This window comes from Myotis daubentonii, chromosome 7 (genome assembly GCF_963259705.1).
Source record: "Myotis daubentonii chromosome 7, mMyoDau2.1, whole genome shotgun sequence".
Lineage (NCBI taxonomy): Eukaryota > Metazoa > Chordata > Mammalia > Chiroptera > Vespertilionidae > Myotis > Myotis daubentonii.
The window spans coordinates 21934999-21958011 of NC_081846.1; the positions used below are offsets into that span (position 1 = coordinate 21934999).

The window sequence follows — 23013 nt, forward strand, 5'->3', positions numbered from 1 at the left end:
AGCAGCAATACAGTTATCTTAACTAAAGAATTTTTGTTTTGCAGAAACAAACCAGAAGCAGTAGAAGTAACATTTGCAGGTAAGTGTCTTTATCTCAATTCTATAAAGAGAAGAGACAATGAAAAAATAGAAAACAGCCCTAACCGGTTTGGCTCAGTAGATAGAGCGTCAGCCTGCACACTGAAAGGTCCCGGGTTCGATTCCGGTCAAGAATGTACCTTGGTTGCAGGCACATCCCCAGTGGGGAGTGTGCAGGAGGCAGCTGGTCGATGTTTCTCTCTCATCGATGTTTCTAACTCTCTATCCCTCTCCCTTCCTCTCTGTAAAAAATCAATAAAATATATTTTTTTAAAAAAATAGAAAACAAATTTGTTCCTCAAACAAGCCTTGACATTTGGAGCACTATACCTTAAATTGTCAAATCTTTATGAGGTCTTTATTATAGATGATTTTAAAAAATATTTTTATTTGTTTCAGAGAGGGAGGGAGGGGAGGGAGAGATAGTAACATCAGTGATGAGAGAAAATCATTCATTGGCTGCCTCCTGCATACCACCCCCTACTGGGGATCAAACCCATAATCCAGGCATGTGCCCTGATCAGGAACCGAACTGTGACCTCCTGGTTCATAGGTTGACACTCAACCACTGAGCCACACCAGCCAGGCTATAGATAATTATTTTATGGATTTATGAACTATATAAAATTGCCTGCTGTTATCTTGGAAGTTTGGGTTTAATTTTGTGGTACAAAATAAGGTTTTTTTTAATTTTGAAATATTAAGATGTTATCTTCAAGTAGCCATCTCAGTTTGCCTAGAACTAGAGTAGTGTGGAAACACAAAAATGCAGAGACCTATTCAAAAAGTTAGAGATGTTACTGTTTTCTATTCCCTGCAAAGAATTAAGCGATAATACTACTTTCTTGCTCTGTGAACTTTGAGTTATACAGCCACCCTCTGTAAAATGAGAATACTTGACTAGATGATCTTGGAAGCTGAAGTCTGAAGTGCTGTGATTTTGGCGGTAGGTAGGCACAGTCCCCATACCCTCCTAGCTAGGAATGCTAGATCTCCCTAAAGAAATGGCAGTCATCACCTAATTTCAGGAACTATGTAGGGCAAGTTCTCTGTGTACTACAGGAAGGTAGAAGCCAAAGAGAAAGGAGGCCTACAGATTAGAAGAAACTTAAGGGATAACCAAATGCAGTATGTGGGCCTTGTTTGGATCTGAATTCAAATAAAAAAACAGTATTAAGAAAACTTTTTTGAGACAGCATTTGGACATTTGACTAGATATTCGATATTAAGAAATTATTTTAAAATCTTAGGCATGATAGTGGTGTTGTAGTTATGGTTTTTTTTAAAGTCTATTTATTTTCTAGAAATTCTAAAATATTTATGGTGTGATGTCTGGGATTTGGATTAGAATCAAATCCATTGGGGGGGGGTGTCTAAATAAAACAAGATTGGCCATGTATTGATAATTGTTGAAGTCATATAATAGGAATAGGGGTTCATTATACTGTTCTTTTAACTTTTATGCTGTTCTTATAACTTTTATACATTTAAAGTACGTCACAATAAAAGTTTTATTAAAAAATTTTCCAATACCAAGCTGTGATTAAGGTAAGGATAGCTTTGTAATTTTAGAAAAGAGCAAAGAAATGGGTACTTAACAGTTCTATCCCAGTGTTTCTGCTGACTGCCCACGTGGATTTAAAATAAATGTCAATTTACTTATATGCCTTCTAAAAAGAGGGCAACAGATAGGTACTTGGAGATATTTTTCCCCATTCCCAAGTTAAGCAATCTTACTTACTTTACTTACAGATTTTGATGGGGTCCTCTATCATATCTCAAATCCTAATGGAGACAAAACAAAAGTGATGGTCAGTATTTCTTTGAAATTCTACAAGGAACTTCAGGCACATGGTGCTGATGAGGTAAGTTCCACATCATTTTCCTTGGGACTCACCCTTTGTTTTTCTCCTCTCCCTTTGTTGACAACTTGCCACCCAGAGAAAAGATCCATGGCACTGAATTTCCCCCACTGGCACTGGCCACTCTGGATAGCTTGCTCACCTAACCAGGGTTTTGGTTTTTTGTTTGCTTTTTACTCTAGAGAAATAAAGATGTTCCCTAACCATTGAAAACAAAAACAGCTTTAGTTCTAAAAAAATAGAGCAAAGAATACTCTTCGTTGACTGATAGAAAAATGGCTACCATGAGAATGAGATGGGTTCCCTTCTATTTCTATAACAGGTCAAGCAGGTATATTAATTCTGGCCTGTTTAAAGTTTATAATCATAATTTTTCATTCTGAAAATGTGGGCACAAATCTTCCATTTAAATTTTTACATTTAACATTCTTTAGAGCTGGCCTCTTAAAGTACCTCCTCTTCTCTATGACTGCCTTAGGGGAACTATGAAAGGATGTCCATGCGTTGTGAAACCCTTGGTGGCCATGCCTTATTCACTGGTTTCTTTCAATAGTTAAAGTAGCAGGTTTGGTTCCTGTTGAACTATATTTGCTCTGAGGAGAGCCATTTATGGAAGAAAGAAACTGCTATTACACCAGTGTGCGCACATTGTGGTTGGGTCTCAAAGCAGGAAGTATGACTCAGTTCCTGAATCAGTTTTCAAATATCTTTTAGTTTTAACAAGCTAGGTTCTTCTTAATCTGGTGAATGAAGATGCTGCCATTTCTTTTTTCTTTCCGATTAAGAGTAGTAGCTTTTGATTATTTAAAATTTATGTAATGAAAAGACTGTTTGCAAAAGAATATGATAGAAATCTCAATAATTTTTTGGTTTAAAAACTGAAATTATATGTTAGCCAAACAATGCCAAAAGCCATTGGTAGTCACTTACCTTAGTTATTCATATGCAGTTGGTTTGCCCCATAAATTCAAGGGAAGAGTCAAAACCTTTTCTGATTTGCCTCTTAAGTTCAAAGGACGAAGAAATGTTTAAAGAGTTTGTATTCATAGTTATTTTACCTGGGAAAGAAAAGCTTCAGGAAGAAGATCTAATCATATAAAGGATAATATTAAAGATAGTAGCTGATTCTTCTCTTTACCAGATAGAGAGCAAGAAGAAATAAGTGACTCTTAAAGTGGCCCTGCTTAGATTATCTGTAAAATAGCGACCTGAAAATAATTGTTAAACAGTTGAATAGCCAACCAAATTGTGTAATGATTTTCCCTACACAGTCCTCTCTCTGTAAAGATCTAGGTGCAATAATAATAATAATCTTTAGAAGGGAAAGAAGTCTTACTTAAGCTAGATTTCTTAAATCTCCTTCCAGTCTGTGCTTTCTTTCCAATGGAACGCCAGAACACATTGCTATTCTTAGAGCTACCACAAGGGTCAAAGAACCAACCCCACCCACTCAAGTGGGTGGAGTGAGTAACATTCACGGTGTTGGAGCAGAGTGCACAGTAAGTGGCTCCCTGGGTTGGTTAAACAGTGACCAGCCTGCAATAACCACAGGAAGCTTTTTACTTTGTCACAGGCCCTTTTTCAAGGCATAAGGCCTCCGCCTCTATGGTGGGAAGGTTTGATGGGGTGACTGATAGGTTATCTATACCATCTCCTGGTGTTAGGTTGGAAGAGTGGGCACAAACTGAAAAGTGAATCGTAGTTAAAAGTGCAAGTGAAGCAAACCAGGTGCGTTGGCTGGTTTGATCAAGGGGAGGGAACAGAGGAGTTGAATGTGTTATAAATTTGGCTCTAAAAACCTTTTAGATCTTAGACCTTAGTAAGCCTAGAAGTAAACCTAATCTTAGGGGCTGTGGTTTCTGACATATCTGATTTCCCTTTCCTCCAAATACTAACAGTGCACATAGTACAGAAGTGTGGCTCAGGAGCAGTGCGCCAGTTAAGATTCTTGTAAGATGTGCATGTTATTTTTCCCCCCAGAAATTCTTTATAAGAAACATATAAGACACCTGAAGATCAGAACTCTCTGCCACCAAGAAACTCCAAGACCTTGAACCTTTCCCCTTCAGTTCCTCTTCTGTGAAAGAGATACCTCACAGTGGCTATATGGTCACCAAATAGGAACTATATGTGGCATTATTTATTTTTTGCCTTTATACAAACTGATCTGATCACTGGTTCATGCTTTGAGGTCCACCCCATTATCCGAATTTTGCAGTTTGAGAATTTCTTCCAGCTAAAGGAAAATGGTTAAATAATATGTGAAATATTAAAGAATACCTAAGAATGGGAGCACGGAGAACCTCACCATGTAATAATTTTCTCAAATGGGACATAAAATATATGGTCTGCTGCTTTTTTAAAAATACCTAGAGAGCACCTTGAAAATAAGATTAGAAGAAAAACATCGATATTCAGTCACATCTATTTATTGCTTGTCCTGATATGCGGGTATATGTAACTGAGACCACAGCAGTGAACAGCACAGAGTGCCTGCCCCCATGGAGCTCCACTCTGTTGCTGCCTGTGTCTACAGTGCTTTTCTTTGGCGAACGCAGTTTTTTAAAACATGCAGGTATAACTTCTATAATTAAAACAAAAGTTTGTGCTTTATTGATTTCAGAAAGGAAGAGGGAAGGAGAGAGAGAGAAACATCAGTGATAGAGAGAATCATTAATCGGCTGCCTCCTGCACACCTCACACTAGGGATCGAGCCTGCATCCCGGGCATGTGCCCTGACCGGAAATTAAATCGTAACCTCCTGGTTCATAAGTCAATACTAAACCACTGAGCCACGTCAGCTGGGCAAATAGCTATCTTTTTAGTGCTTAATGTGTCCAATGTAACATTAAGTCAGAACAATTCCTTCCAAAATAAAAAGTTTGTTTCTTAACCCATGGCAGCCTAAGAGCAATTTCCACCAGGTGAAGCAGTCACACTAGCACAGAAAAAATGGGAGATGTGAAAAGGTTTTATCATTTACTTCAAAAAGCTGGAAAGTAGCCAGCAGTAAGTATTGGTTTGGGGGAAAATGCCTTTAGAGAGTACAGTCTTCTGTGGACCCATCAGTATAAATAACTGGCTAAGATTCAGTTATCCACTGTCTTGCCTTTAAAAAGCTGGTGATGAGCAAAATAATTTTAAAGCATTCAAAATGAGCAGGCTAATTAGAATCAGTTCCCAAAAATTGTGATTTTATCTCTTTATTCACCTGGGTTAATGGTTTGGCTGTACTTACTTGATAATTAACATTGTCTATACTCACTTGGCATGCATCCTTCTGCTCTATTGAAAAAAAGATGTTTACGTGCAGTGTATGATCTGGAGGTTGTGACCAAGTCCTAAAAGAGTAAAGGATGAGCCTTGATTGAAAATCAGGTCCTAGGCTAACCTTTTGGATTTAATAGTTCTGTGAGTGACTTGCTTGGTAGCGCAGATAAATCTGCTTCCCTCTATCGTTTCCCATCTACCGAACGAAATGAAAAATGCTGGCTTAGGAGAAGCTTGGCAAACACAGTGCTTTAAAAATAATGAAATTGCCGAAACCGGTTTGGCTCAGTGGATAGAGCATCGGCCTGCGTACTGAAAGGTCCCAGGTTCGATTCCGGTCAAGGGCATGTACCTGGGTTGCCCAGGAGGCAGCTGGTCGATGTTTCTCTCTCATCGATGTTTCTAACTCTCTATCTCTCTCCCTTCCTCTCTGTGAAAAATCAATAAAATATATTTATAAAAAAAAATAAATAAATAAAAATAAAAAATAATGAAATTATCATGACCTTTGGATTAACATATTTGTTTTTGTATTTTCTAGTTACTAAAGAGAGTGTATGGGAGCTTCTTGGTAAATCCAGAATCAGGTACGTGGCAATATATATGACTGGACAGACATGAAAAGAGACCTGCCCTGTTTGTACTATGCTTTTTTTAGCCAGCGGATTTTGTTTATTATCTTGCAAATATTTCTGTGTGACCCCAGTTCCCACTTCAACTCTCCATAAAAATAGTTTTTAAGGGGCTTTGCATTGTTCAATAATGGTGTACAGTATTGGTGTATGTTTTTTCACATTTATTTAAAGGGGTCAGTTGACTTTCTTATTATTCTTTCAGCCAGAGAGCCCCCTTTGTGATGATTAAGATGCCTTTTGAAAAGACTAAGCAAATATTGATCCCCACCCCAATCCCTAGTAATACCTTTTTCTGTACACAGCACATTTTGGAGAAGGAAAAGGAATATTCACAATTGTTCTCACATTTTTAAATAACAAAAATGGCCAGAGGAATTAAAAAGTTCCATTGCCATCCTTGATTAGAATAGCTATGTTATACTGCTTTAAAGGAAGTTTAAAGTAGAAAAGCAATATTTTCATCCCTGAATGATTAAGTGATCATCTCAAATTTTGAGGCATTTAACTGGGCCCCATAGTTGGACCAGGTAGTAAGACCATTTGAGGGTATGGTTTTTTACTCAAATATTATTGCTGTGGTACCTTGATTAATACATTGTTTTAAGAAGGAAGATGTGTCTGTCACTTTCTTTTAATAGCAATTACTTTTGCTAGCATATTGCCTTCTCTTTTCTGACATGGCCCTGACTCACCACTCCCCTTACAATACTTGCTGTCTCCTATATGCTGCTTAGAAGCAAAATATCAAATACAGAAAGGTACTTTTGGAATGTAACTTGTTACTAGGAGTATTTGTGGATGGGAGTTTTAACTGCCATCCATAAGGAATGCTGAAATGTGTTAATCTCCAAATTGATGGTACCAATATATTGCAGAAATAAAAAACAAAGGTAAATAACACTGTAGACTTTAAGAGGAATCAAGGAGTTTGAGGGAGGATGGAAGGAGAGAAGGAGAGAGAGAAAGAGAAGGGAAGGGAAGGGAAGGGAAGGGGAGGGGAGGGGAGGGGAGGGGAGGGGAGGGGAGGGGAGGGGAGGGGAGGGGAGGGGAGGGGAGGGGAGGGGAGGGGACAAGAAAGAATCAGAGCTAAAACAGAAAAATCACATAGGAACTCTTGGGCATGCTTGTCACAGCTCAGATCCTAAAATCTATCAGGATAACCGGAGTAAACACAGAGAGCTTATATTTTGTACCTGCCTTTTTTCCACTCCCTGCTAAAGCACAGACATTGTCAGATTACAGACCTGTGTTCACACAAGTGCAAAACATGTGAAAATAGTGTCTCTCCTCTTTTTCTATGGGTTTATCTGGGCAAGTTTGGAAAACGCAGCAGGGCATACTAGATTTTTTATTTTCTTCATCCTCAGTATGTTCTTTTCATCATATCAGAAGCCTTACTTAAAGTCTGACTTCAGCAATGGTTTTGTTTATTTTGTTTTATTTGGCTTCTTAAAGCTAGCAAACCTCAACTTTAAATATTTTCCTTTTTTATCTAATCTTGTAGTCTTTTGCTTACTGGTTTTTGGGTCCCTAAAAAGGAATAATGCTTGATATTATTTAATATTGGAGGGCCAAAAATGTGCTAAGCACTATCTAGAATAGAGATTTACGTAGCTCACGCTCTCAATGAGGATAGACTCAACAAAAAACACAGACTGAGGAATGTTCTTGGGAAAAAACTAAATTAAAGGTTCAAGATGTTCAGCAATATGAAATCCTTTGCGGTTCTGGTAAAAGTATTCCCATCAGTTGCCTAGAATATGAAATGATCCTCAGTGATGTACAGATATTAATCTATAGGCATTTGGGCACATATTAATCATATCATTATATAGTCAAGTGTGCCAGCCTTGTGTGCTGGCATTTGTACTCGGTATGCTGTAAGGAGCCAGGAAAGTGCAGTGGTCAGCAGCCTTGGATTTCAGTCCTGTTCTGCCTCATTTATTGATGACTCGCTGTGTTCCAGACACTTTAAATATTGTACTTTTCTCTTAAGTCTCCCAATAGTCTCCCCCATCTCACCACCCCCTTTTTTAACAGATGCAAGAGTTAGAGGGGTTAGGCAATCTGCCCAAGGTCACAGAAGAGGCAAGGCCAGGATTTGGCTCCAGTTGTATTTAGCTCCAAATAGAGGTGCCTCTACCTCTCCGTCATGCTGCATTTGTCATGGCACTTTGCCTGTTTGAAGCTCTTTTTCCCTCTGAAATGAGAATAAACATCTGACCTGCCTGTTTCAAAGAATTCCTATGGAGACCAAATGAAATAAAATATTTTCAAACATTTTGAAAAATTTAGTGTATACAAATAAAAACTACTGGAGATATTTTTTTTCTAGATTTTTCCATTTTCTGCCTCCTTCCACAAAGGACTTGGAATGTTACATAGGAGGTATTTTTATTATCAAAAAGATACCCAATGCCCTGCCAGTGTGGCTCAGTGGTTGAGTATAGACCCATGAACCAAGAGTTCAATTTCCAGTCAGGGCACAATCCTGGGTTTCAGGTTCAATCCCCAGTAGGGGGTGTGCAGGAGACAGCCGATCGGTGTCTCTCTATACTTCTCCCTTCCTCTCTCTCTAAACTCAAAAGCATATTAAAAAAAAAAAAAAGATGCCCAGTTTGTTGGCACTTGGTACATTAAATCTCAAAAATTTTACTCAGTCCCCTTCAAAACTGTGCATAGAACACTAAATTTTTTTTTTAACATATTTTATTGATTTTTTACAGAAAGGAAGGGAGAGAGATAGAGAGTTAGAAACATCGATGAGAGAGAAACATCGATCAGCTGCCTCCTGCACATCTCCCACCGGGGATATGCCCGCAACCAAGGTACATGCCCTTGACCGGAATCGAACCCAGGACCCTTCAGTCCACAGACCGACGCTCTATCCACTGAGCCAAACCGGTTTTGGCGAACACTAAATTTTTAATCAAATTTCCCAGAGTGTGTCATCCATTTATTTGTAGTCAGTCATCTTCAATATTGATTCAAATTTTGCATAGCATTTGTTAATTAGCTGTATATATTTACAGTGATGTTACAAGAATTGAGATTTTATTTCACCTCATTTGTCCTATGAGGTAGGTGGGAATGGACAGCATTCTACCGGGGTTAAAAGTATGATCATGGAGACAAAATAAAATGTCATAAGAACTTGGAGAGTTTTTGTTTTTTAATAATATCATACTGGGTGTTTTTTCCCTCCAGGGTACAATGTCTCTTTGCTATACGACCTTGAAAATCTGCCTGCGTCCAAGGATTCCATTGTGCATCAGGCTGGCATGTTGAAACGAAATTGTTTTGCCTCTGTCTTTGAGAAATACTTCCAGTTCCAAGAAGAGGGCAAGGAAGGAGAGAACAGGGCAGTTATCCATTATAGGGATGATGAGACCATGTGAGTATAGAATATGGTCCTGAAGCTTGGGTGTGGCTGTCGCACTCGCTTTTCAAAAGGCGTACAGCCAGGTCAAACCTTAGACTCTGTTGTGTGAACCCCCCTCCTCTGAAGTGTCTTTCTCATAAATTCTTTAAGCCAGGATGTATGATTTGAGGTCAGAGGGGAGGCTACTTCCCTAGTCTCCAGTATTGAACGTTGGCAAAAGATAAAAAGAGAATCCAGTGCTTTCCTTAAAGGTACCATAGTTCTGAGTCCCCTTCAGTAATATAGCCAGATAATCAGGAGGTAGAGGGTGCCCATAGGTTCTGTGTTATTGCAACTCTTGGATCATCTACATGCTGTGAGTCTCATTGTATGTAAATAAGTAAAACTTTTTAAAGTGGTGTTCAGAGAATCACTAACTTGAGATTCCATTTCATATCATATAGACAAATTTAATAACATCTACTTTGGTGGTTTTCATCTCCTGCCGCTCTCAGGCCATGCATTTATTATACGGACTTTGTTGGCCATAACTACTTAGTCTCACTGGGCATACCTTGTTTTATGAATTAAGAGATTTATGACTTTACCCTCCTAATTTACTTGTAGATCAAGTTCTTAACAAAACCCCATTCTGATTCTGTACTTACTCATGGGTTTTGTTCCCCTCAGGTATGTTGAGTCTAAAAAGGACAGAGTCACGGTAGTCTTCAGCACAGTGTTTAAGGATGACGACGATGTGGTCATTGGAAAGGTGTTCATGCAGGTATGGAGCGGACATCTTGGGGCAAAACCATAGCGTGGTGGTTTATAACCTGGCACCAAAACCCACCATAGGCACAGAAAAGAGAACTGTCAGTTCTGTTGATGTTGGACCTTGTTGAAGATTTAATTAAACAGCCCCCACCAAACTCACTGAATGTATCTTAGTGGTTTTAGCCTTTGTAGGACTGGACTAGAGGGTGATTTGAATATTTAACATACTAACAATATGACTAAAATATTAAGCATCCTTCCTGCCATGGGGGTCTTTGATTTAAAGCTTAGTCACACTTCCTATCCTCTTGTATTCATCAGGTTTCTGGCAAGGTCTATTGACTTGTGTCACTAGATTTCTGAGTCTGATACCTGCTAATCAGTTGCTGGCTCTGGGACATGAGAGCTCATGATGAAGTGGTATCCAGGCTGATTTCTCCTGAAATGGCTTAGCATTCAAAACCTAGTATAGTGGTTAAATTTTCAAAAAACTTTATGTTCATTCTGTTCCTTAGCAGGGTGATGAGATTTAAGAATTCTGGGACAGAGTCTTGAGTTGAAAGATAGTTGTGCTTAATATAGTGAGGGTACTTTATTACAACGTGGCTAGGGAAATCTTCAAAAGTGATCTGAATTTGATCCATCTGTCATGGCTTTTTGTGTGTAGACTAATGAATCAGAAACTCTAATTTTGTATCCCCTATGCAGAAGAATTAGAATATGAATACTTCCAGCCTTTGAGAGTAATAAATTTTGTGTGTATGTTAGAGAGAGAGAAAGTGTGTGTGTGTGTGTGTGTGTGTGTGTGTGTGTGTGTGTATCTTGGGTCCAAAATGTAAGCCTCCAGACAGGAGCTTCATATATTTTTGTGCAGAATTGACGGGAATTAAATGCAGTAGCTCAGAAATTGGGGTAAATCCAGACCAGCGAACTAATTTTAAAAGCTATGAAGTATATATTTAGATTTGGCTGGTTTTTACCAATCTTGTTCCATTTTATTCCAGGCGACATCTTAGCTTCTTTTTATACTCTAAACAGATCTTATCTTGGAGAGTGTACTGGAGATTTGTTTCCCAGGAGAATTTTGTGTATTCTTTTTTTGTGTATGAATGTAAACTCGTCCCTCACAGTACATGTGGTAGAGGACTTGTCTAAAAGAGAAAACAAAGTCTCTGCATTTTTGCACTGACAGTATCTCTAGTTAGTGACTGGCCTGGCACTGTGCAGACTCATATGATGTCTGGGAATGTGAAATGGCTGTGTTCAGGAAGCCATCTGCCTGCCTCCCTCTCCAAATTTAAAGTCTGGGGTCACTTATTTGAAATGACCATAGAAACCTAGACTGACTTTGCCAGTTTTTTCCCCAAAATAAATAATCTGCACATTTTCTTGGACCTAGTGATTCTAAATTTCTCGGAGAAAGAACAATGGATGCCTGGCACAGAATGTTGTGACCTGGGACACTGTTTGGAGTCCCTCATGGTCACTAGTCTGCTTGCTGTGGGCCTTTGTGGGTTTTCCCATGCCAACATGGACTTTCAGCCTAATCAGAACACAATTCCTGCTTTTGTCATTTGGCAGACACACTCTGAGGGATGCTACTGCCTGTAGAAAAAAGACAGGGAGTTTCCAGTCCCCATTCACATAAATGATCTAGTGCCTGGATTTGGTGCATTATCTTTGTAGGCCTATCTATAAGCTGATGTATGCCCACAAAGAGAAAGGTTGGTAGATGTCATCATTTCAATGCTTATTCTGTGAGAACGACTCTTGGAGATTGGAGTATGGTAAACTAGAATTTTTCCATATTAGATCTTAAAGTCAGTAACTAAGAAAAGTTAAATGGAAACCACTGGGTTCTGTATGTTGAGGGACAAGACACAAGCATTCTGCCTCTTTAGATAGTTGTAAAGATAATATTTTGAGGACCCTTGCTATCTGTATATATATCTGTGATTATATATAATACTAGGGGCCCGGTGCACGAAATTCGTGCACTGGGTGTGTGTGTGGGGGGGGGGGGCAGTGTGTCCCTCAGCCCAGCCTGCCCCCTCTCACATACTGGGAGCTCTCAGGCGTTGACCCCCATCACCCTCCAATCGCAGGATCGGCCCCTTGCCCAGGCCTGACTCCTCTGACAGAGGCGTCAGGCCTGGGCAGGGGACCCTCATTTCCCCCCATCACTGGTTCTGCCCCCAGCCCAGGCCTGATGCCTCTGGCCTAGGCATCTGGCCCGGGCAGCGGGGACCCGCAGTGCCAGCGGGGGGCGCCGCGATCACACAGGCTCCGCCCCTGCCCCTGCAGGATGCCTCTGGCTGAGGCGTTCGGCCTGGGCAGCGGGGACCCACAGCTGCAGCGGCCCCGCGATCGTGGGCTCCGCTTTAGGCCCAGGCAAGGGGCCCCTAGCTCCTGGGACTGCCAGCTTCGACCGCCAGCTTCGACCGTGCCCAGCTCCCATCGCTGGCTCCACCCCTACTTCCTGCTATCACTGGCCAGGATGGAAAAGGCGCCTGATTCTCCGATCATGGCTGGGGGGCAGGGCAAAGGCGGCCCTAGGGCCGCCTTTGCCCTGCCCCCCAGTTCTTAGCTCCCCCCTGGGTTTCCGATCACTGTCAGTGGCAGGGGGCTTCTTCCTGCTTTCCCTTTCGCCTCCCTGCATTGTGCCTACACATGCAAATTAACCGCCATCTTGTTGGCAGTTAACTGCCAATTTTAGTTGGCAGTTAACTGCCGATCTTAGTTGGCAGTTAATTTGCATATAGCCCTGATTAGCCAATGAAAAGGGTATCGTCGTATGCCAATTACCATTTTTCTCTTTTATTAGTGTAGATACTAGAGGCCTGGTGCATGAAATTTGTGCATGGGTGCGACCTCTAGGCCTGGCTAGCAATCGAAGCGCGAGTGTCTGGTATGGATGGGCAGGTACCAGCTGATCTCTGGGCCCCCGCGTGCCCCCTCTGTCTGAGTCATCGGGCCCCTGCCCAGCTCACTCAGCACCTGGGAGCCCCACTCGCACCTGCCTTGGCTTGGCACCACCCACTCACCTGCTCCACCATCCCATCATGGTCCTGCTCTCAACAGGGCCCATCATGACCGGCAGCGCCTCCATTGTGGTCCACTGCTAGCGCCATGTTGCCTACACCCATCATGTTTGGCACCACCCCCTGGTGGTCAGCACACGTCATAGCAAGTGGTCGAACTCCTGGTTGAGGGGACAATTTGCATATTAGGCTTTTATTATATAATGATACTAGAGGCCTGGTGCACAAATTTGTGCACAGGTGGGGTCCCTTGGTCTGGCCGGCGATCAGGGCTGATGGGGTGGCAGGAGGTTGGCCAGGGGGAAGGGCCACAGGAGGTTGGCTGCGCAGGGGAGGGGCTGAGGGAGGTTGGCTGTGGGAGTGCACTGACCACCAGGGGGCAGCTCCTGCATTGAGTGTCTGCCCTGTGGTGGTCAGTGCGCGTCATAGCAACTGGTTGTTTGGTTGTTCGGTCATTCGGTCACTTAGACTTTTATATATAGATATAGGATATTTTCCTGACCTGGGAACAGAGTCAAAGTCAGTAATTTTTTTGTTTGTTTTGTTAATCTTCACCCAAGGATACTTTTTCCATTGATTTTTAGAGAGTAGAAGGGAGAGGAAGAGACAGAGAGAGAAAAACATTGATTGGTTGCCTCCCACACACACCCTGAACAGGGATAGGGATCAAGCATGCAACTGAAGTACATGCCCTTGACCAGAATCGAACCTGGGACCCTTCAGTCCTTGGGCCAACGCCCTATCCACTGAGCCAAACTGGGTAGGGCCAAAGTCAGTAATTTTGATAGATATTGCCAAGCTCTCTTCCACAGAAGGTGTACCATTTTCCCTTCCACCCGTTTTAGCATGCCCATTTCCTCAGAAAGTGTTGTCAGACTTTTGGATTTCTTTCAATCTAATGGATTTTAAATGGTATCTATGTTCCATTATGAGCAAGGTCAAAACATATTTTATTATGTTGAAGGTTTTTGTTTTTCTCTTCTTGTGAGGTGTCTTTTTATGTTCTTTACCCATTTTTCAGTTGGGTTATTGATCTCTATTTCTTTATATAGTAGGGAGATTAGCCATTTGTCTGTGATAAGAGTTGCAATTTTTCCCCCCAGTTTGTCATTAGATTTTGTGGTCTTTTTATTCCCCCATGCAGAAGTGCTTATTTACACATAATTACATTGATCAATCTGGTCCTTTATGGCTTTCTTGATTTTGAGTCATAGATACTCCTTTCCTACTTCAAGATTATAAAGAAATTGACCTAGCCCGGCCGGCATAGCACAGTGAGGTCACGGTTCAATTCCGGGTTGGGGCACATGCCTGGGTTGCAAGTTTGCTCTCCAGTAGGAAGCGTGCAGGAGGCAACCGATTGATGATTCTCTCCCGTCATTGATGTTTCTATCTCTCCCTCTCCCTTCCTCTCTGAAATTAATAAAAATATATTTAAAGAAAAAAAGAAATTGACCTGTATTATTTTTCTAGAAATTTTAGTTTCATTTTACACATAAATTTTTTTTATTATCTGTTTGGAGTTTCTCCTGGACTGTAACATAAAAGATGGACCCATCCAGCCATCCATGACTACCCACTGGTCCCAATAGCAATAATTTGAAAGCCCATGTTTATACTACTGATTCAAGATGCTACCTGTATCATATACTAAACTTCTGTAGATACTTGGATTTATTCTGAACTTCTGTAATAAATTGTGCTGTTGCAGAAAAGAAAAATAGTATTGTGATGCTCAAAACATCCTACCTGGAGGGAGAAAAAAGAGATAGTATTGCTGATACATATGTAACAAAGACGCTAAGGAAAGAAACTATTTGGGTGGGTTGGTGGGTTGATTTTTAAGTGTTTAGAGAGAGAACCAAAGAGAAAGACATGACATTTCTGAAGGATAGTCCCAAATGAGAAGTACTGTATATTTGTTAAGTCTTAAATGTATTATTTTCTGTCTGCAGAACTAATGAAATAGTAGTTTCACCTCAGATTTATAAATACCCCATCTGGATATGAATGCTGCATTTATAAGTGAATTGGAGCCTTCGATAAACTTACTAAACACAAAAAAATGCTGGCAGATGGTTATTATCTGTTTTGTTTTCTCCCCTGAGGCTGAAGAGTAAAATGATAGAAGTTAGAAAACCTCCCAGCCACTTTGCGTAATGAAAGGTGTTTTCTAGAGATGGGCAATCTCTAGAGTTTTGCTTTAGGAATTTCCATTTTGAATGATCTTAACTCCTTTTCAGCTTCTCCAAATAATTTTCTTTTGGAGAACAAAATTCAAAAGGGAGTAACCTAACCTAGCTATGTTGATTTATTTTCCACCAACTGAGATCCCAGAGTAGACTTTAGAACTCCTCAAGTGTTATCCTTCCTTTGCCATTAATTTGCTGGGGGCTTCCTGATCAATGTGTATTATTCTTACCTCCAAAAGGAAATATAGTTTCTGTTCCTTCCTGTAGAATGTATGACACTAAGTCAGCTAGGGTAGAAATGCTTTTTTTTATTCAGCAATCCATGTGCTAGGCAGCCTCTTTGAAGGACAAAGGAAAAGCTAGAGGAATAAAGCAGAATCCTTGGCTTGAGGAACTCACAACCTGGTAGGGAAGCCAGCTGCATTAGTAAATAGTGCAGTGTCATAGTAGAGGTTTGTAGAAAAGACATGGGAAACCAAAGGAGAGAGAAGCCAGCTGCCCCAGGCTGCTGGGGATGGCATTATTAAAGAGGACATAGTTGAGCGTAGTAGAAGAGCGGCTGTTTAAACATGCTTTTAGTGCTCATAAAACTCAGGTCTTGATTAAGCCCTTGGTTCCATCCTTCTGCCATCTCTCAGTGACTTTGGATCATCTGGTCTTACTGGCATTGCTAGAAAATCTAGTTCAGTTCTTACGGATCTGAGTTGAGACAGGGATGCCTTGTATCACTTATCTATTTACACAGGAATGTATGGGTTGGAAAAGCTTGAGACTTGGAGATTTGAACAGGGATGGAGTGGCTGATTGTCTTATCCTCAGTCATTTTGCTGTAGTTTGATAAGGATGGGTGGGCTCATTTTGTTAAAGGTAATGAGCTCTTATGCAGCATGGTGGCTGTTTATTTAGTCCAGGGCCATTCAAGAGCCAGAATTAAACATTAGGTTTTCATTTCTCATGTGACACGGTCTCCTTGTCTCAGTGAACACTAGGACAACTCAGCTTCTTTAACTGCGTTGTCTTCTGCCCCATGAAGAGCTTAAATTTCGTCTAAAGTTCTCATTGATGAATTCTAAATAGTAACAGGATCTAAGATATTTCAGTGAAACAAGACTTGTGTTAACACCCAGAGCCCAGAGAAAATGTGGTATTCATGAGACTGAAAATAGTGGAGATGAGGGTGAGGGGAGTGATAAAAAAAATTGGTCTGCTCATCAGGGCGTATATGCAAAGATAAAAGGAATTGAGACTTGGTTTTGAAGTCTTAACCAAGTTTAAGCTTGGGTTCCATTCATCCAGAAATTTTAAAGATTTCTTGAAAAATATTACCTCCTTCACATTGAATCGACAAAACTATTAAGTAGTAGCCCTTATCTTAAACGTAATCTGGTTCTCCCAGTGCTTTGCAATTTGTCATCTGTTTAATCTCAGATATGATTCTATCACCTATGATATTCTAAAACAAGAGAAAGGGAAGATTAATGATTTTCAACGCATTTTGAATATTGAACTTAAGTACATTGTGACTTCTACGTTTTTTAATCTGAAGTGCGTTGTTAGCAGCCAGCACTTGTAATATTTCACATTAGGTATAGTTGAGTTTTAGTCATCTACTGGTCCAGGGAGCTAAAAGGTCACACCCCATAGGGCAAACCCCGTAACATAAGTTCTATTCATCTTACACCAGATTATCTTTGCTTGTCCTGGCAGGAGTTCAAAGAAGGACGCAGAGCCAGCCACACGGCCCCACAGGTCCTCTTTAGCCACAGGGAACCTCCCCTGGAGCTGAAAGACACCGATGCTGCTGTGGGTGACAACATTGGCTACATTACCTTCGGTAAGCAGGGTGAGGTCGCCATGTTTGTGTGCCTTTGATGCGTTCAGACTACAGACTGCCTGCCCTGGACAGACCTTCGTTAAAGGGGGAGGGGGCAAAAGCAAGCATACCAAATTGTTTCTATTGCCATGACTGTAAGGGGGGGTGTCACAAGACACTAATTACAGGTCATGTACAGTAGTCATCTCTCCTTTTTCCTGTTTTAAAACCTAAGGGGGGCAGGGTAGCCTCTGATGTCAAGTGTTGGGAGGTAAGCATTGCTGAGCAGCTGGTGGGAGTTCTCTGTCATTTGGCATATCTTGGGGTTTTTTTGGAGTTAGGCTGAAGCTCCAACCATGATTCACTTATTCCACTTTTTCCACTGAAGGAATTCAGGTCTTCCCATCTTACAGCTGCTTCTGCCTAGTGAGCTGGCTTGGCTCATTGTTAGAGCTGACAGTTTGGAATAACGTTGTGTACACACACTGTACCTCATGCCCTAAAATGACCCCTTTCATGAAGTTTTCATTAATTCATCTCAGTGCTAAAAGGAGCGAGTGGATTTACCCTGTTTCCTTACATCTAAGCTACACATTTTTTCTTTTCATGAGGTCAGGATGCAGCTACATTTCATAGCATATGGCAGTTTAATTGGCAGTACATGTCTCTATGGTACATAAACTGATGGTAAACTTCCAGCCATGAGCATCTTAGGTTCTGTACAGTGCAGTTATCCTATCCCTGGTGGTCACTTCTTTTCGGGGCACATTCCTTTTCATTTCAGCAAAACTTCATACTTAGGATTTTGCTGATGGTGAAACCACTGAGTAGAGTAGGTGCAGGAAATAGGATTCAAGAAGCCAAAGCAGGCAGGGGCGGGGGTGCAGGTGCAGAGGGCTGAGTGCCTGCACGGGTCTTTAGGTGGTCAGTGCCATGGGAGCTGCTTTCCTCAGCCTCCATCCAAGGCAGTCCCTCCTGCCTGTCCTCATCAAGAAAGTTCAGGTCCTTATTGTTTATACCGTAATGCTTGGTTTTCACCACAGGAATACAGGGTCTTGTCTGAATCTAGTTTCTCTGAAGGTTTACTCTACTTCAGTACCAAGGACATAGGGCAGGCATAGGTTTCCTAATCCTGATTTCTTTTTTCTTTCTTTTAACATATTTTTTTAATTGATTTCAGAGAGGAAGGGAGAGGGAGAGAGAGATAGAAACATCAATGATGAGATAGAATCATTGATCAGTTGCCTCCTGCACACCCCCTACTGGGGATCGAGCCCGCAACCTGGGCATGTGCCCCTGGCTGGAATCGAACCTGGGACCCTTCAGTCCGAAGGCTGATGCTCCACCACTGAGCCAAACCAACTGGGGCCTAATCCTGATTTCTTAAGTTAAAGTGTTTTCTCCAAAGTTAGTAGATACTAGTATCACCTTTCAAAGAGATTGCTGAGCTGCAGAGGCAGGAGCTAGTGGGCATGTGGCAGGCAAGGTTTTATTATGTTGGGAGTGCAAAGCCACAGAATCCGGACCTGGGATGAATGCCAGGGCCACACCCATTCCTTGGGGAACTCTGTTTTCTGCCATGATCTCCTCCTTTTTCTCAGTGTCCCCCACCTACACTCGCTGGCATGTGCCCTAGTTAAGGTATTTATCCCTTCCTGGTCTCAAGGAGGAAAATCTGACAGCCTGGGCATGAAACGAGTGGATGGTACTTAAGCAGGAGATGGGAACTGACTGTGGGTTACTGGTCTTCCTGCCTTTGGCATTGGTGTTACATGCTGACTCCTTGTTTGTGCCCCCCAGTGCTGTTCCCTCGCCACACCAATGCCAGTGCTCGAGACAATACCATCAACCTGATCCACACGTTCCGGGACTACCTGCACTACCACATCAAGTGCTCTAAGGTGAGAAGAGCCACAACATCTCAGCTCCTGTGCTCTTGGTCATTCTCTCCACCAGAGCTGATAACAAAAAGTCATCCAGTAGTCCAGGCTGTTGCTGTGAACTCTAAGTAGACGGTTCTAGAGGTCAGGAAATCATAGTCTTGTTCATCTCTCCCCCTACCACCACTCCCCCTAGCAGAGAGATGAATCTATTATTTCCAAACCTTCCTGATAACTTCTAGTGAAAGCAAAGCTGTCTTTCTAGTACAGGACCCTGCTTCAGTACTCACTGTGTTTGCCTCCAGGCCTATATTCACACACGTATGCGGGCAAAAACATCCGACTTCCTCAAGGTGCTGAACCGTGCACGCCCAGATGCCGAGAAGAAAGAAATGAAAACAATCACGTGAGTAGGGCGAGCCCACAGCAAGACCACCTTCCTCTCTTGAGCTCACTCAGCAGGAAGTAGTGGGTGTTGGTAGCCTGGCCCTTCAGGGAGCTGGGCAGGAGCTATCCATATGTGAGGTGGCAGGGTTGGGTCTCAGCTACCAGACAGACTAAAGGTGGGGTGAACAGGTTTTCTTTTCTGAGTGGGCGGGGCTGTGTTTCCTTATTCCCACATGCTTGTGAGCTAGAAGAATGGCAGCTAGAACACAACGGGACCTTTTTACCCAGATAGGCTGTGTTCTCTTTGGGCCTGTGTTGAGGTCAGTGTTATCCTTCCCAAGGTCTTCCTGAAGAAGGAGCAATTTACTTTAACAACATTTACTTGAGTAAATAGGCCTGGAAACACACACCAGTGTTCTTTTTCCTGGTCTGCTCCTCAGCAGGTATTTTGCATGGAGAAGAGGTTGTCTTTATCAGGGATGGAAATGGTGAGTGTGTGCAGAAGAGGCCTCTTGATATAGAGCCTGGAGATTTAGGTCTTTGTGCAAGGTGCCAGGCCTTGGTTCCCTTTCTGGTGACGTTTAGGCAATCCCTTTCTTAAAATAAGGTAATAGGTGCTTATTTGCTGTCTTTTGTGCACATTGAATTACAGTATTGAGGGGACCTAAGCCTCCCTCCCACATTCCCCTGCAGCCCCCCACCCCCCATGCCCCTCACACCCAGTGTACTTGCCAACACCCAGCACTCTTGCAGGTAACTTTGGTAGGTGTGGTATGCATAAAGCTTCAAGCTCTCTCCTCTGGCAAGTTAGTTTCTGCTGCCACTTAACTGGATGAAAGGAGTATCTGGCTCTTAATGTGCCTGAGTAGAGTGTTTTCAACCTCTGAAACACCAGACAGCAGTTAAAGTCACCCCTGACTTCTTCAGGCAAAGGCTTTGGAGACTTCTGGTCTCTTTAGGAAATTAGTACCAAAGGCCTTTCTCTGGAGTAGCTCTGTGCCTCCTGCCCAGAGCTGAGTGCTGTTCAGCCTGTAACTAGATCCTCTGCTTAGAGAGATGTCCAGGTACTCTGGCAACAAAATGGCAGCATGATTCCTTCTGCAGCTTCTGGCCTATCCTAAAATGGGGTGGCGAATCGGGGGGAGGCAGAAGCAGGTATAAGTGCTGAGACACACATGTTCTTTCTGCCCCTCCAGAACCTTGCCTCCATCCTGGAGTGTACAACCTCCCTTCTTTCTCTGCTCACTTTCCACAGGAGTACTTTTCTCATCAGGCACCACTTTGGTGACCTTGAGCGTGAGGCAACCCATTTTGTGCCACTTTCAAAACTCAGGGGAGAGAAGGCAGTTTGGTAGAGCCCAGGAGGTAAACAAGCAGCTAGGGACAGCAGAAGGAAGCCTGACCTGGCCAGCCTGTCACACACCAAACACTGGGCATCACGGGGAGTCACAGGGCTGCCTGCTTGTCCATTCAGGAGATGAGCCCACTGGCCAGCCTGTCACACACCAAACACTGGGCATCACGGGGAGTCACAGGGCTGCCTGCTTGTCCATTCAGGAGATGAGCCCACTAGGCAGCCACTGCCCAGTGTCTCCCCCATGCCTCCTGCACCCTGCTACACGCCAACAGGTGCTCCTGAGGGTCGCTGCAAAGTGAGTGCAGTTGTCTGAGGGGCAGGATAGAACAACTCTATCCTGATGGGGGAACTTGGAAAGGATGAGTCATTGAAATGAATAAATTGCCCATAAACATCCTCCCTGGGACTTACAAAGAGCAGCTTTGCCTTTTTCTGTCCCGTAGCCTCTCTTTGGCAGAGGTGGGCCGCAGAAGGAAGGGGGAGGCAGACAACTGCAGCCATCCCCAAAACCAGATTGTTACTAAGGGTGGGCAGGAGTTAACTGGTTCAGCTGGGCAGGAGAAGCCAGGACACACGCACACACACACACTCACTCCCTGGTACAATGGAGCAGAAGGGGTCTGCAGAACCATGAACAGCATGTAATAGGGTGGCAGGCCGGCTGCAAGAAATGGCCTGGATCAGAAGCTAACCATCAGCACCCACCGTGCTCTGCCAGAATCAAATGCTCATGAGCTTTTTATTAAAGGTGGGATGGTTTCATTTCCGGGTGGTGGGACATTCAGGACAGGAAAAATTTCCCATAGTTCTCAGCTCTTGCTTCCAGGCTGCTTTAGCAAATACTACTCTGTCATTGAGAACCTACCTGTTCTCATAGCTGCCCTTGTGGGGGACTAGTGGGTAGAACACAACTCAGAAGCCTAGCCAGGCAGGTGTTCTGTAACCCACAGTGTAGTTGAGGGTTACTTCTTTGACATTCTGCCTCCATGGTGAAAGATTTAAAATGGGATTGCCATCTGCTGCCCAAAAAGCTATAAGCTGTGTAGAAGGAGCCTGATCTCTACCAGGAAAAGGCTTGAGCCCACTGTTACACAAGTAGATCTAGGCCATCCAGAAACTGTGGACAAATGATTCTCCTTTCTACTGGGGAGGTTGAATGTCCTCATGGACTTAGCACAGGTTTTTCCTGGTACCTGAAAGTATTCAATAGAATGAAAGAGCTGGTGGAACCTTTCCACCTCATGCTTAGTGTCTCTTTGGGATCCCATCCCTAGTTCAGGAGTGTGGGTGGAAGGTAAGGTGAACCCGAAACTAGCCTTTACACTTATTCTCTGCTTTTAAAGGGGGAAGACGTTTTCATCCCGCTAACTCTTGGGAACAGGAAGAGGAAGCGGCTGGCAACTGAAGGATGGAACACTTGCTACTGGATAATCGTAGCTTTTAATGTTGCACCTCTTCAGGTTCTCAAGGGATTCTCCATTTAGGTTCCATTTTGTACACGTTGGAAAATAATCTGCAGAAACGAGCTGTGCTTGCAAGGACTTGATAGTTCCCAAGAATTAAAAAAAAAAAAAAAATCCACTTGATCAACTTAATTCCTTTTCTTTATCTTCCCCTCCTCACTCCCCTTCCCTTCCACCTTCCTACCAAGCTCTTTTGCTTTGCAATATGTTACTGGTAATGAGTTGCAGGATAATGCAATCTTAACTTGTTTTCTCTTGAGTATTTGAGTTCAAAACTCCTGTATCTAAAGAAATACGGTTGGGGTCATTAATAAAGAAAATCTTTCTATCTTACATGAGAATTTGCTGGGTTTCTAGACTGTGAGTCCAAAAGAGGAGAGATGGAGGATGAGGAATCTGCAGACCTGAACTGGAAAACCTCAGGCTCCAGAGCCCCTCAAGCCTTCCTTTAGAGTGGTTCTCAACCTTCCTAATGCCGTGACCCTTTAATACAGTTCCTCATGTTGTGGTGACCCCCAACCATAAAATTATTTTCGTTGCTACTTAACTATAATTTTGCTACTGTTATGAATCATAATGTAAATATCTGATATGCAGGATGTATTTTCATTGTTCACGACCCACAGGTTGAGAACCGCTGCTTAGAGAGAATGGCTAGCTAGTGAGCTCTTGGTTAGTATTTCTGACTGAACTTGAATAAGTTTGCTCTAAAGCTCTGTTACTAAGTCTGTCTGGCTATAGCCAAGAAACTCCCAGGACAGTGATAGGCACATTAAAGTGTGTTCTGACTTATTCTTTTATCATGAATAATGTATAGCATTTCCCCAGTGTGTTCCAGGAAGTATGTGATTCTGCAGGTAGGTATTTAGGTGTGGATCTGATGCAAACGAAGTGGCCACA

At 42.5% G+C, this 23013-nt stretch overlaps 1 protein-coding gene across 1 annotated transcript in view; it reads left to right on the plus strand.

The window, feature by feature from the left end:
* Positions 1 to 22446, plus strand: part of ARPC2 (actin related protein 2/3 complex subunit 2) — a 29940-nt gene extending 7494 nt beyond the window's left edge. The window contains exons 3-11 of the mRNA XM_059703143.1: positions 45 to 79; positions 1831 to 1943; positions 5752 to 5797; positions 9053 to 9239; positions 9897 to 9990; positions 16921 to 17047; positions 18827 to 18927; positions 19212 to 19312; positions 21994 to 22446. Coding sequence (XP_059559126.1) covers positions 45 to 79; positions 1831 to 1943; positions 5752 to 5797; positions 9053 to 9239; positions 9897 to 9990; positions 16921 to 17047; positions 18827 to 18927; positions 19212 to 19312; positions 21994 to 22018 — 829 coding nt within the window. The 3' untranslated portion in view covers positions 22019 to 22446. The remainder of the gene's footprint in view (positions 1 to 44; positions 80 to 1830; positions 1944 to 5751; positions 5798 to 9052; positions 9240 to 9896; positions 9991 to 16920; positions 17048 to 18826; positions 18928 to 19211; positions 19313 to 21993) is intronic.
* Positions 22447 to 23013: the final 567 nt, after the last annotated feature.